The following is a 15,635-nucleotide window of genomic DNA, read 5'->3' on the forward strand; positions in this document are numbered from 1 at the left end:
CCCTGTCCTCACCACAAACACACATGCAAACACATGCTACTTTTACAATGGAAGTTAACCCTGTCCTCACCACAAACACACATGTAAACACAAGCTACTTTTACAATGGAAGTTAACCCTGTCCTCACCACAAACACACATGCAAAACACAAGCTACTTTTACAATGGAAGTTAACCCTGTCCTCACCACAAACACACATGCAAACACAAGCTACTTTTACAATGGAAGTTAACCCTGTCCTCACCACAAACACACATGCAAACACAAGCTACTTTTACAATGGAAGTTAACCCTGTCCTCACCACAAACACACATGCAAACACAAGCTACTTTTACAATGGAAGTTAACCCTGTCCTCACCACAAACACACATGTAAAACACAAGCTACTTTTACAATGGAAGTGAACCCTGTCCTCACCACAAACACACATGTAAAACACAAGCTACTTTTACAATGGAAGTTAACCCTGTCCTCACCACAAACACACATGCAAACACAAGCTACTTTTACAATGGAGGTTAACCCTGTCCTCACCACAAACACACATGTAAAACACAAGCTACTTTTACAATGGAAGTTAACCCTGTCCTCACCACAAACACACATGCAAACACAAGCTACTTTTACAATGGAAGTTAACCCTGTCCTCACCACAAACACACATGCAAACACAAGCTACTTTTACAATGGAAGTTAACCCTGTCCTCACCACAAACACACATGTAAAACACAAGCTACTTTTACAATGGAAGTTAACCCTGTCCTCACCACAAACACACATGCAAACACAAGCTACTTTTACAATGGAAGTTAACCCTGTCCTCACCACAAACACACATGCAAACACAAGCTACTTTTACAATGGAAGTTAACCCTGTCCTCACCACAAACACACATGTAAAACACAAGCTACTTTTACAATGGAAGTTAACCCTGTCCTCACCACAAACACACATGCAAACACAAGCTACTTTTACAATGGAAGTTAACCCTGTCCTCACCACAAACACACATGTAAACACAAGCTACTTTTACAATGGAGGTTAACCCTGTCCTCACCACAAACACACATGCAAACACAAGCTACTTTTACAATGGAAGTTAACCCTGTCCTCACCACAAACACACATGCAAACACAAGCTACTTTTACAATGGAAGTTAACCCTGTCCTCACCACAAACACACATGCAAACACAAGCTACTTTTACAATGGAAGTTAACCCTGTCCTCACCACAAACACACATGTAAAACACAAGCTACTTTTACAATGGAAGTGAACCCTGTCCTCACCACAAACACACATGTAAAACACAAGCTACTTTTACAATGGAAGTTAACCCTGTCCTCACCACAAACACACATGCAAACACAAGCTACTTTTACAATGGAAGTTAACCCTGTCCTCACCACAAACACACATGCAAACACAAGCTACTTTTACAATGGAAGTTAACCCTGTCCTCACCACAAACACACATGCAAACACAAGCTACTTTTACAATGGAAGTTAACCCTGTCCTCACCACAAACACACATGCAAACACAAGCTACTTTTACAATGGAAGTTAACCCTGTCCTCACCACAAACACACATGCAAACACAAGCTACTTTTACAATGGAAGTGAACCCTGTCCTCACCACAAACACACATGCAAACACAAGCTACTTTTACAATGGAAGTTAACCCTGTCCTCACCACAAACACACATGCAAACACAAGCTACTTTTACAATGGAAGTTAACCCTGTCCTCACCACAAACACACATGCAAACACAAGCTACTTTTACAATGGAGGTTAACCCTGTCCTCACCACAAACACACATGCAAACACAAGCTACTTTTACAATGGAAGTTAACCCTGTCCTCACCACAAACACACATGCAAACACAAGCTACATTTACAATGGAAGTTAACCCTGTCCTCACCACAAACACACATGCAAACACAAGCTACTTTTACAATGGAGGTTAACCCTGTCCTCACCACAAACACACATGCAAACACAAGCTACTTTTACAATGGAAGTTAACCCTGTCCTCACCACAAACACACATGTAAAACACAAGCTACTTTTACAATGGAAGTTAACCCTGTCCTCACCACAAACACACATGCAAACACAAGCTACTTTTACAATGGAAGTTAACCCTGTCCTCACCACAAACACACATGTAAAACACAATCTACTTTTACAATGGAAGTTAACCCTGTCCTCACCACAAACACACATGCAAACACAAGCTACTTTTACAATGGAAGTTAACCCTGTCCTCACCACAAACACACATGCAAACACAAGCTACTTTTACAATGGAGGTTAACCCTGTCCTCACCACAAACACACATGCAAACACAAGCTACTTTTACAATGGAAGTTAACCCTGTCCTCACCACAAACACACATGCAAACACAAGCTACTTTTACAATGGAAGTTAACCCTGTCCTCACCACAAACACACATGCAAACACAAGCTACTTTTACAATGGAAGTTAACCCTGTCCTCACCACAAACACACATGCAAACACAAGCTACTTTTACAATGGAGGTTAACCCTGTCCTCACCACAAACACACATGTAAAACACAAGCTACTTTTACAATGGAAGTTAACCCTGGCCTCACCACAAACACACATGCAAACACAAGCTACTTTTACAATGGAAGTTAACCCTGTCCTCACCACAAACACACATGCAAACACAAGCTACTTTTACAATGGAAGTTAACCCTGTCCTCACCACAAACACACATGTAAACACAAGCTACTTTTACAATGGAGGTTAACCCTGTCCTCGCAACAAACACACATGTAAACACAAGCTACTTTTACAATGGAAGTTAACCCTGTCCTCGCCACAAACACACATGCAAACACAAGCTACTTTTACAATGGAAGTTAACCCTGTCCTCACCACAAACACACATGCAAACACAAGCTACTTTTACAATGGAAGTTAACCCTGTCCTCACCACAAACACACATGCAAACACAAGCTACTTTTACAATGGAAGTTAACCCTGTCCTCACCACAAACACACATGCAAACACAAGCTACTTTTACAATGGAAGTGAACCCTGGCACTTAGTTGCTGTGAAGGGAGCACTGACTAAATAAAGGATGAGGACAGCCAAGGTCGATGGCAGTGATTCTGGTCCCACACTTAATCATTCATACTGACCTTTGGGTCCAGCTCTCCTGTGGGCCTGTGTGGACAGTCCAGAGAGTGCAGCCCCGCCTCCGACAGTTTCATCACAGCCTCGCATCCTTTATACCAAGATCAAAAACACCATAAGTGGATACCAGAGCTGTCCTCCACTGAAGACACACTGAATAGTCCAGTAGTCTGTCCTCCACTGAAGACACACTGAATAGTCCAGTAGTCTGTCCTCCACTGAAGACACATTGAATAGTCCAGTAGTCTGTCCTCCACTGAAGACACATTGAATAGTCCAGTAGTCATTTTGTTTTAATTGACACATCTGCAGTTTCATCAGATGCTCAAAAGATGACAATAAATCACCGGGTGAATAGCAGACAGAAATCGAATGGTCGGTTTAATTGACAAAACCGCAGAGTTGCTTCCACCACAGTACATCTTTGCTCACCTGTGACCTGACTGTAAATACAGTATATGTAATCATTTTTTTAAAGAATGATATTACATATAATTCCCAAGAAATAACTTGTGCAGTCCTTGCAACCCACAATTGGATTAAAAAGCTATTGGTTGTCTAATTGAGTCATTAAGTAATCTATTTGATTAATGGGGCGAACCTGCTGGATCCAAAGGCCCAGTACAAAGTGTCTTAAAACCCTCCCTTCAGTCCAGGACAGCTATGTAAATGCATGTCCTTAGTTAAGTAATGTTATCCCCTCTCTACAGCTACATGCTGCTTGTCTACAGTAACATCATGTCACATGATACAGGCTGTGTAATCAGAGCTGCGGAGATGTACTGTAAGTGAGAGCTCACCCCAGTCACAGATTGGCGTTTTTTCTTTTTTCTTTTCCTCTCTCTCACAGATTTGAGTGATATTTCTCACAGGCAGAGTGCTTTTGAAGGCACAAACAATCTCATTACTTGAATCAAACCTGCGAGGTTTATTATTAATTATTTCTGCCTCCAAAAAAAAAAAACTCCTAAAAACTCCAATCTGCACCTCGGTAAGCGAAGAAGCACTTGACGAGGGCGGTGGACATCTTCTTGTCGAGCTCTGGTTCCAGAAACTTCCAGCTGTCCGTCAGGGGAAACCCGCTGAACGGGTCGACCTTTGACCTCCGCGTCAGCATCTCGATATAAGGCCTTGAAAAGATGTGCTTCTTTGGGTCACTGCAAATCAACACATTGACGAGAAAGACCCAGACAGCCATTGAGAGGCATTTGGATGATAATACAGGTACGGTATTTTAAATGCCGTGTATAGTTTTTGAAACAATAATTCATGCAGAGCAGTGTACACCTATAGTAATCTTTTTTCATATCCGAAATCGATGATCAAGCCTCAAATGATAAACACCAATGGCAACGATTAACCAAAAGAAAAACAAAACATGGCAACAGATATCCTCAATTAGATTATTTGAGAAATGGCAATTTCCATTTTGCACACTTGTCTGATCGTAATCTCATCTGTCCCCCCTGCGCCCCGTTTGATCAACTGTGATGCACATGCTTTAGGAGAGGTGCTCTACAAAGTCTACCACCACTACTACAACAACAACTACTACTATACAGTATATATTCCCGTCTCACTTGGAGTTGATGGAGACCGGCCTGTACAGCGCACTCAGAGAAATCGGACACTCATAGTCCAGCTGCTGCTTCCCATCTGTGAAGGCGATGGCCATGGGGAACAGCTCTCTGGTCACCAGCACGGTGTACCCCTGGCACAGGTAAGGGTTGAGTTAGCATTAGGGGAGCTATAGCATCAGCCTAGAATCACCCAAAACAAACTCTATTCCTTCTTCTGCCCTGATGATGACAGCCTGACGAGTGGTCCTCTAGCTACCTGTGAATTACTGCCATCTGCTGACCAGACGGAGACCCCCACTGCAGTGTCTCCAAAGTTCAGCGGGACAGGCTGGGAGCCGGCTGCTCCGTTCACTGACACCGTCATGTTTGTGTCGGGCAGCTTGGGCCGCAGGGTCACAGAGGCGCAGTGAAAAGGTACAGTACCTACAGAAACAAAAAATAACAAACATAAGCCTACAGGAACAGATGGGGGGTCCCTATTTACAAATTAAAATTTTTGAAAAAAGCTAAAAGAATTATAGGCCTATTAAAAATAATGAAAATAGCCTACATAATTGTATCTTCTGAAGAATCAAATTTGAAATGTATTTAAACCCCAACCCCCACCCCCCCATTTCAACACATATTGGTAAATATGAACATCATGAATGTATTAAAGAAACATACACATGCATTTGGCCTATATTTTTTAGTTGTAACCGTGCACATAATTTATGCAGATTTTTTATTTTATTTTTTGTTGAATATCTATATTTTATTTCTGTATCAAAAGATGAGATAATGAAACAAGAACACAAATTGAATACAATTTGAGGAACTCAGTCAGTAGGCTGTATAAGCACTTTTACTCACTGGTGTATTCATAGGTTTGGGTAGAAAATGCAGGATGAAGTGGAAGATCTCCCTCTATGGCCAGATCACTGAGCTGTGCAGTCTTCGCAGACAGCTTGGTTATTTCCACACAGTATTTCTTTGTGGTGCCATCCTCAGCCACCACCTCTATTTCCACTCTGTTCAACCCATCATTCAGTTTGATGGTCCTGGAACCATCACCAAAGAGCTGGAAGAAGAAAAAGACAAATATTGATGCTGCTCAAGGGGGTTACATTTGATGAAGTTTGAATATTTAAATCCCCCCCAAAGAAAAACTTTGTTGGTTTAATTGATGGGCTATACCTACTCACAATTTTCCATGAAGCCGCACAGTCACTAGTGATCAGGTCCAGAGTGACTTTGTTGACATTGCTTTCCACTGTCACCTTGTAGTATGTTTCTTCTGCGGTAAAAGCTGGCTGTAGCTTCACCCCAGAGATGGACAGCTTCTCCAAATCACAGTTGTCCATTTCTCAGTCCTGTTTGTTTTTGCAGCTGTTTACCTGTGTTTACAACAGCGCCGACTGTCCCTGCACTCAAACTGCTGCTGCCGTGCAGTGCTGCGGGACATCTCATTCTCAACAACAGCGTTTCCTGCGCCGACGCCTGGGGTGGGGTTACCATAGTAACGTGTTCCCCGCAGGCCCGCAATGTAATGAAATAGGCTACTGTCGAGTGTCGATAGTATTACTAACACGCTTGCACATTTGTATCGCTTGAACGAACAACAACTGTTGCCAAAACTGCCTGGACTGTCGAGTCCATTTTGTTGTTACTTCTCCCTCGTGACAAGCCGACTTCTAACAACCACTGACAAATGTTGCCTACAAATATAATTTTAGGTGTATCCATACCATACCATAACATACAACATATTACGCTCTTCCAAAACAACAGCAGCAGCAGTTTAGTGTTTGTAGCCTACAGAAGAAGAAATTGTATCCTGTTCTACATACTCTGTTACAGTAGGCGGCGGTATGCACCTTAAAAGTTGGATTGCCATCCGCCGTAAGACGCGAAGAAGAAGAAGAAGGAGAAGAAGAAGCAAAGAGCGAAGAAGAAGAGGAAACACGAAGAAGAAGAAGAAATCGTGTTGTTGTTGTTTGACGTAACTTCCTGTCACTTGTGGCGTGGTGTGCAAAGAAGGTGAGCTAGCTAGCTAGTTCTCGTCAATATGCTGTTTAAATGAAATATGTATCGATGTTAAACCAGGTTAAGCGTTACGTTATGCGTTGTTATATTTGTGGCGATGTAATGCTACCAGTCAGTCTGTCATCCTGCTAGCCGCGCACACGTTAGCTCTCTTTCCATTTACAAGTTAGCAGGTAGCAGTTGCTACTAGCCAACGTTACTCCTCGCTAACATTATTAGCTTTGAAGTGGAGCTTGTTCATAACGTTAGAGAGGGGCAAACGGGAAGTCGGCGTGCTCCGACGCTACCCCCAATTCGTTACATTTAACACCCACTCTCAGTACATCAGAGTTAGCTACATAACATTCATCGATTCAAACTAGTCACTTTTAGGTGGCAGTCACATTTTCGACCCCAAAATAGGGCACTTCACATTAGTGAATGATTTCCTGGGTAGTTTTGTGTCTGCCCTGGTAAGTTATTTGCCATCTTTTTCCCTTATCCATGAGTTTGCATCCGTGACCAGTTACATTTTATGGCAATGTTGTTGCAGGAAGATGGCAGAGGATCTAGCTGAAGACTATCCCACAGAGATTGAGGAGCAGCTCACAGGCTTCGAGTCCTCCGTGACTTCTGTCAGCACTATGCTGCAGACCTTGATGTCGATGCCCAGGAAGGACCTGCTGCAGAAGGTAAGCCATCACAAACTACTGAATCACTTTTAGTGCCGGTGTCATGCCGAGTTTTGCACCCCCACCATATTTTGGGGCTGTTTTAATTAAAAAACAGGGATGCAAATCTCGGCAGGTACAGACCGCCGAGATTTGCACCCCCCTCCATAAAGCCAGGAGAGATCCCCAGGTCTCGAGGTCACCTGTACCCGGATTTTAAGCACCAAAGTCGGCTTCCATGAGGCAGAAGAGAGCCCCAAGCATGGAAGTCACCTCCACGCGGATCTAATGCATCAAAGTCGGTCTCCATGAGCCAGGACAGACCCCCTGGCTTGGAGATCATGTCTACCCAGACAATTAAATAATTTTTAAACAGTTAAGTTTCCGTATAAATCATTACAATATGCTCCCGGAAGGTGGGGATGCAATTCTCGGCGGGGGTGCAAAACTCGGCATGACACCGGTGTTACTTGACACTGACTCAACTGTAGCCATCATCTAATCTAAATGTGATTTATTGCTAGCTGGATCCTTTGGACCAAGCCAAGTTGGACCTGATGTCTGTCTACACTCTCAATTCACTATACTGGAGTAAGTATATTCACATACACATAATTCAGACAAGTATGTAGATAGGAGGAAGATAACTTTCAACAGAAAATGCATCAGAAAGATCTTGCGATGGCTTCTGTTGGGTTCTGTTGATTGGTTTGGGGGAGAGGGGTGGGCAGGTCGCACAAGTCACTCTCCGAATCCGGCCTCTCTGAATTGGAGACACAGCGAGATCTCCGCTATAGATCCCTCTTGTCACAAGCTTTTCGTGCAAGTTGCCTGCAACTGCCGTGCTGTAAAGTGAAGCTGTGTAAATAGTCCCAGCAGCCCTAATGTTACACATGTATATAATTAAAGCCCCTACATGGAACTTTTAACTGGTTATGATAATATACTGATGCCTCCACCTACAATGTCAAATGAGAGCGAGAATATTGGCTTTTTCTATATAGTTGTTCTGAATGCCTGCACGTACACCTGGGTTCAGTGAAGCCCTGCCCAGGCTGCCACCATGGAACTACTGTGGCTCCGCTCCATCAGGAGGAGGCTGGATCCTCCTGTGTGATTTAACAGCAGTCGCCATCCATAAATAGTCAGATTACTGCCATCTACTGGACCTGGGCAATTTCAGTTTTTTACTTACAGCCCCCAATAATCTAGTACCTCCCCATATCAGCCACTTCTGGGGAACTCTAATAGGCAAAGTCAATAGAGAGCCGCAGGAATGAGTCCAGAATTATACTTCCGGGTTCTTCAGTGGAAAAGTCTATGGGGTTTAACATGGGGGTTAAGCTTAAATGCATAAAATAAGGTCTGTGGTGAACAAAAGTTTATGGGAACGCGAATCTGGGTTCTGCATGATAATCTTCACAAACGTGAACAACTTTTATGACTTTTGGAACGTAAATGCGTTTTAAAAAGAATGCGGTTTTTATAAAACGCTTCATGCTGAACCCAAATTCGCGTTCCCATAAACCTTTGTTAACCACAGACCTTATTTTATGCATTTAAGTGAAATCCCCATTCTAAAACCCCATAGACCTTTCCACTGAAGAACCAAAATGGCGTCGATTTCTGGATAAAGCCTACAAAAATACATCATCCCTGCAGTACTCTATTTGGGGCGTCCTACTTACAGTTGTAAACGAGCATATTGAGGCCTTTAGGCACATAGCATGTACAACACAAAGACAGCATGGCAGGGGCCTTTAGGCACATAGCATGTACAACACAAAGACAGCATGGCAGGGCTTCATTGCCTGTGCACGTGCAATCTCTGATAAAAAGATAATGTGATGAAAGAATTCAGTGAGCAGACGGCATGTAATAATGATAATAATGTGGAAGAAATGCCATACTTTGAGAGTCTGGGCATGATTGACAGCACTGTGTGAGATAGAAGTATGTGGATGCTGTTGATGGCTTTATTCTCTATCCAAGGAGCCATGCATTCATTTGATCTTGGCTTAGAAGCAGGCGTGTCGGCACTCGGCTAGTATTCCTTTGGCACTACGGTATTTCAAAAATAGTCCTAATTGTAATTCCTTCTTGGCAGTGTACCTGGTTACAAAAGGAATAAATCCCAGAGATCACGGAATCAAGCAGGAATTGGTAAGTACGTTTTCGCCCTGCTGTGTTTTGACTTTCCCCCCCACTCTTTCAACTCATTTATGTGTATTGTCGTACGTCTCTTAACCATTCCCTAAATGTTGTCCAGGAGCGGATAAGGACATACATGAACAAAGTGAAGGAGATCACAGACAAGAGGAAATCGGCCCGTCTAGATAAGGGCGCAGCCGCACGCTTCGTCAGGAACGCCCTCTACGACGTGGACGAAGCAGCTTCCAGAAAAGCCAAGTCCAAGAAGGCAGCCCGCACACCGGCCGACTCTCCACAGACCAAGAGGCCAAAGCAGAGTTGAGGGAAACGAGGAGCTGTATCGTTTGGTCCCAGTCTGTACTATCAATCCATTTCAATCCATTTCATATTTAGTATATAGTGCCAAATCACAAGAGTTCTCTCAAGGCGCTTTACAAATAGAGCAGGTAGAAGACCAGGCTCTTTGTTTTAGACCCAACGGTTGAAACAATTCTCACATGCACTGGCGTTTTTACTGCCGGTCATGTGTCATGTGTCATGTGCCATGTGTCATGTGCCGGTCAATTGAAACAATTTCTTGACTACTATTATTCTTTGTATTTGTCTTCTGGGCAGCAAACAATAGAGTTGATGCCTTCATGGATTGTCAGGGTAACATACATCATAGCAGGAACTGACGTGTGACACAGCACAGCAAAAACAAAAACAGTAATTTGTCTGGGCAACATAAAATTGCTCGTCAATTTGTCTGGGCAACATAAATTTGCTCGTCAATTATTGTAATAGCCTTGAGGTAGCTCCTGTACCAAATGTATTACAGAGCTAATCGTCTAGACTAATAGTCCTTGATGCGTCAACGTCATCTCAGGTGCTGCAGAACACCAGTCTAGACGAGCAGTTCCCAATCTTTTCCACCTCATGAGCATGGCCCACTTGAAAGTCTCGAAAATGTTGGCGGCCCACATCCTAAACCGTTCGAGGCCAAATAATGCCTTCTCAGGGACCTTGTAGTTTTTTAACGATAAAAGGAACTGTCTATCAGCACCACACAGAAATCAGAAGCTAAAAGTGAGGGTCTGTCTGCAATTAACGAGGGCTAATTAACAAAGAATTGTTTACAAATTTAATAACGGTATCATTCAACAATGGAGAAATGCATTCTCATACATAATAATAGTAAAAAAAAAATCCACAAATATCTTAATGTTTTGGCGGGCCCACTTGCAATACCTTTGCGGCCCATAGGTTGTGAATGGCTGGTCTAGACAGAAAGGAGCGTGTTCCAGAGTTTCACAAATATGATTCTGTAGTCTAATATTAAAAACCAAAAATGCAAAGTGAGTTGTCACATCATCATTTGGTTTGGGTGTTCAGTGCTTATTCAGCAGAGTAAGTGGGGATTGGAACGGGTCCAACCAGGACAGTTTCAGAATCATTCTGGAGCTGTTCATTAAAATGTATCGTGTTCAAGATTGTAATATTCCCTCTTCCGGAGAAATGAGAAATAAGAAATATGACTTTCTATTTTTGAAAATGTGATTCTATGAATCACCCGTTTATAATATTTTTTCTTTATACTATTTTTTGCTTGGACAGAATTAAACTTTGTTTATATCTTATATCTCACCTTTGGTTGAATGGTGGAATTGGTTCTTAATGTAAAATAGTCTGTGTTATAATTTCATCATCATTTCACAGCAAAAGGTGGCTTAGTCTGGTTGCTGTATCACAGTGGCTCTCAAACGTTTTGGCTTCAGTATACCCCCTTTCCCTGATTTCTGAATCCAAATACCCCCTTTACCCAACTACAACATTTAGCTTAGAAAGCAAATGATAACCCACCTTTTGTAATATATGAGTATTATTACAAAATAAGAAATAAAAGAGTTGCTATTTCATTTATTTTCATGATTCTTACATTTTCCCATTCCCCCCTTTCCCTCAAGTACCCCCTGTAGTACCTGCACATACCAGGGGTAGGCGTACCGCAGTTTGGTAACCACCACTGCTGTATCAGATGATAACAATTAAAATATAAACAGCATCTCCTTTCGCTTACACGACCACAAAGCTAAACGGATATACTCACAAGTTGAAAATGACAACTCCCAAGTGTACTACATCTGAGTTGGTGATATGTTAGAGAAGCTACTATAAAGTGGTAAAACTACTGTTCGTATAACGGCCAGGAGTCGGTAACGCCGTTTAGAAAATGTTGCTTCAACTGACTGCACTGACTTGGCATAATTACCAGCTGCAGGGTGAACCGTTATTTTTAATCCTGCATACAGGACACTGAAAACATGATTTGCCACCATCTGATTTACAGTGACAACTGTCTGCATGTGATTTCACTGTCTGATTTACAGTGACAACTGTCTGCATATGATTTCACTGTCTGATTTACAGTGTCTGCATGTGATTTCACTGTCTGATTTACAGTGACAACTGTCTGCATATGATTTCACTGTCTGATTTACAGTCTGCATGTGATTTGAGAATGAATTTTGCAGCAGCCAGCACTCGGTGAGCTTTGGGCTTGTGCGTCATTTTGTGTGTTTTTGTTGTTGACTATGAAATGACTGACAGGAATTATGAGTTATGTTATGATAGTTATGTTATGCCATGTGTTTACATCCAGCTACTGCTTTCTCCATTAAAAACATGTAGAGATGATCAAACAGATTCTCTTTTTCTTTCTCTGTAACATATTTCTAACACTTTATTTGGATAGCCGCCTACACTACAGAGTCTACAGAGTATTTGTGACATTTCAACAGCTTATTAGTTGACATTCAACTGTTTAACAGAAGATTATGTATAATAATGTGACAATTCATGAACATGCCCCATCATGTATATGACACTAGGTGCAGGTGTGTGGAACGGGAAGCAAACACAATCTGTTGAATCTCAACTACAGTAATAAGCTGTTATAACATCTACAGTACAGTCAGACAAAGCCAAACCGTTCAATAGTTGAATGTCAACTAATAGGCTGTTGAAATGTTACAATGTTACTCTGTGGGCGGACTATCCAAATAAAGTGTACGGTATAGAGGTTAGATTTTCTGCCCGACCGGGCCCGAATGAACCAAGCTTAAAACCTTATATATTCATAAGACTGAACTGACAACAGGGTTATTTATAGTTTAGATAAACAGGCAACTGACTAAGAACATTTCGGACTCGGGCCCATAAGTGCAGCCAATGGGACAGGCTGGGCTCAGACAGAACGGGGTCGGGCCAGGCCTGTGTTTTTGGGCCCGATCTAAACTAGTACAGTATTACATGTACATACAACAATACAGACACATTTACAAGAAACATATTTTTCCACAAAGCAATACATCTTGACGATGTGGTGATGTTGAGTCAGCACATTAAACTGATCTGTATTTAATTTGCATGTCACCGAGGCTGCTATTCAGAGCAAATATACAGGATGTGCTGCAGTAGGATAAACTCCAGTTCCTATAGATGAGTGACATTATTACAGGCAAAAGATGGCAATTATTGTATGTATGCATTGGAGCCAAAATGCCCTGACGGTATTCTTGTCGATGACTGTATAGGAGAGAAATTCAGAGAGGGTCATTTTAGGATCCCTGTTGTGTATCTTCTTAATTAAAATTGGCTAAGTGGGTGTGGTGTCTGTGGGCTCGGTGTGTGTCCGTCACGATTGGTGACGGAAGTGATGTCATCAGTGATCAGCAATGTCACGTGAGCAATTGTGATGTCATCAGGGATGTCACTCGAGCAACTGTGATGTAGTATGAGCCAATGGCGCACAGTTGCACGATGGTGCCTATAAGGTGGGTGGGCAGTGTCTGTCAGTCATGATTTTGGGAGCCTGCATGCAGCCATGGCGCATCATCTCCAGTCTTCCCCCCTATAGGAATCCTAGTATTATAAATATCTTCTCATTCAAGGCCGGGATGGAAACGGGATCAAACCTGCAACCTTTTGATTACAACAGAATAGCTCCTCTAGCTGCCACATAGCCTCACAGCAGCTTCAGCTGTTTCAGCGTAGGGCCTGATGAGACTCCTCTTTATAAGAAACCCTTTAAAAGTCTACCATGTCACATTTGATAAAGACAGCCATGTTGTTTCCTTTTTGTAATTCCCCTCTGGACAGCCCAGAGATCTTCATCTTAATGCAGCCGCAAGTCACTGCATCCCTCTAATCAAGGCCAGGAAACAGTGAGGCGGTGAGTTAGCTCCTCAGGAATGTATCTCTTCATTCTTTTCATCATCTCTCATCCTCTCTGCAACAGCCTCCAAAAATGACATTTGTTTAGCCAAACCAGCCGACGCAGTGCTTTTACTTTTTCCACCGAGCTGTTGATTCTACCCTCTGTTCAAAGACGCGCGTCAAACTTCGCCTGATGAACAGGCCCATCTGCAGATTGGAAAAATATGGATTTTCCCATCCCTTCCCCTCCAACGTTCTCCTACCCACATGTGCTCGGTTATGAAGGGGTTAGGTCACCGGCGCGAGCACATTTGAACAAACAAACTCATGTTGGAATGGTGTGCGCTAACGAGCTCCAAACCCCGGTTTGTCCTGCGGTTGTTTATTGATGCTGTTTGTGAGGTGCGCTGTTAGCTTGTGGTGAGGAAGTTTAGGTTGGAGAGAGGGAAAAGGCATCGGACCAATGCCCTCCTCAGGCAGAGCACAGGACGCAGGCGGCTTCCTCCCAGAGTTCACTGTCTCCTAAGAGGACGAGTGGGGACTTGCGCACACACAAAGGACGAAATGTGTACCTCACCTCACTAGTAGTCTAAGCAGTGCCGAGCTAGACAATATGTCTAGAATGAATGAATGCAAGTAAAACCCTTCTAGATTGTCCAGTGACAGTCACACAGGGGCCAGTGCCGATCAGTGGTAATTGATCGTCCAGGTTAAAGTGACCAGTGCTCGCCCACTGCGCGGCCTCGCCCCCCCTGCAGCTCGCATACGCAGCTCGGCTGCTGCGTGGCCTCGCCTGCCCTATTGTCACACGCGCAATGTCTCCCTCTCTCTCCCTCAGTCTCTCTCCCCCTCTCTCTCTCCCTCCCTCAGTCCCCCTGGTGGATGCCATCATCCCTCCCCGATTCTGATGACATCATCACTGATAACATAATCACTGATGACATCATCACTGAACTATAGCCTCAGCCTTAGGGCAATTAATCTGCCCTAATTTAAAAATGCGGCTCTGTCAGGTCACCCGCACGGGTGCTCTTTACACCCCCTGAAAGTTCCAGCCCGATTGCACATAAAACGGCACAGCTGTGGCCGGCCAAAATTCTTGAAACAAACAGAGTCCACATTGCCAAATGTATATAGATAGATAGATAGATAGATGGGTTGAGTTGAAGATGGCAGTGCAGTGGTGCATGAGCAGGGTGAACAGCAGGGTGCTCAGGAGGACACAGCCCTGTGGTGAGCCTGTACTCATGAAGGTGGGTTTAGATGTGTGATTTCTGACCCTGTCTGACCGCTGCCTCATTGTTAGGAAATCAAGGACCCAGTTGCAGGTGCCCACATCCACACCCAGAAGCTTCAGCTTCTCCACATCCACACTCAGTAGCTTCAGCTTCTCCACATCCACACTCAGTAGCTTCAGTTTCTCCACATCCACACTCAGTAGCTTCAGTTTCTCCACATCCACACCCAGAAGCTTCAGCCTCTCCACATCCACACCCAGAAGCTTCAGCTTCTCTTCAGCTTCTCCACATCCACACCCAGTAGCTTCAGCTTCAGCTTCTCCACATCCACACCCAGAAGCTTCAGCCTCTCCACATCCACACCCAGTAGCTTCAGCTTCTCCACCAGCTGTTGAGGAATGATCGTATGAAATGCCGAGCTGAAATCAATGAAGAGGACTCTGGCGTAAGTGTTCTTATCTTCATGGTGGTTCAGGATGAGGTGGAGTGTGGTGGCTATATTGCATTGTTTTTGGAACAGTTGGGTCTATATGCAAATTGAAGGGGGTCCAGGTTGACAGGGAGGCAGGTTTTGATGTGCTGCGTGATGGGTCGCTCTAGGCATCTTG

The 15,635-nt window shown here is 43.4% G+C and overlaps 1 protein-coding gene across 1 annotated transcript; it reads left to right on the forward strand.

Moving 5' to 3' along the window:
• Positions 1–6,767: 6,767 nt before the first annotated feature.
• On the forward strand, positions 6,768–12,241 carry c1d (C1D nuclear receptor corepressor). Its single transcript, XM_083650402.1, has 5 exons — positions 6,768–6,785; positions 7,324–7,462; positions 7,966–8,032; positions 9,549–9,604; positions 9,711–12,241. Exons 2-5 carry the CDS (start codon positions 7,328–7,330, stop codon positions 9,912–9,914), a joined length of 462 nt encoding a protein of 153 aa, XP_083506528.1. The 5' UTR covers positions 6,768–6,785; positions 7,324–7,327; the 3' UTR covers positions 9,915–12,241.
• Positions 12,242–15,635: the final 3,394 nt, after the last annotated feature.

Source organism: Poromitra crassiceps, assembly GCF_964638095.1.
Source record: "Poromitra crassiceps genome assembly, chromosome: 14".
Lineage (NCBI taxonomy): Eukaryota > Metazoa > Chordata > Actinopteri > Beryciformes > Melamphaidae > Poromitra > Poromitra crassiceps.

Bases quoted from the DNA above. Each gene is read 5' to 3' on its own strand.
- c1d (XM_083650402.1), top strand. From the start codon at position 7,328: ATGGCAGAGGATCTAGCTGAAGACTATCCCACAGAGATTGAGGAGCAG. The intron at 7,463-7,965 runs GTAAGCCATCAC...ATTTATTGCTAG, and splicing joins GGAAGGACCTGCTGCAGAAG to CTGGATCCTTTGGACCAAGC. The intron at 9,605-9,710 runs GTAAGTACGTTT...AATGTTGTCCAG, and splicing joins ACGGAATCAAGCAGGAATTG to GAGCGGATAAGGACATACAT.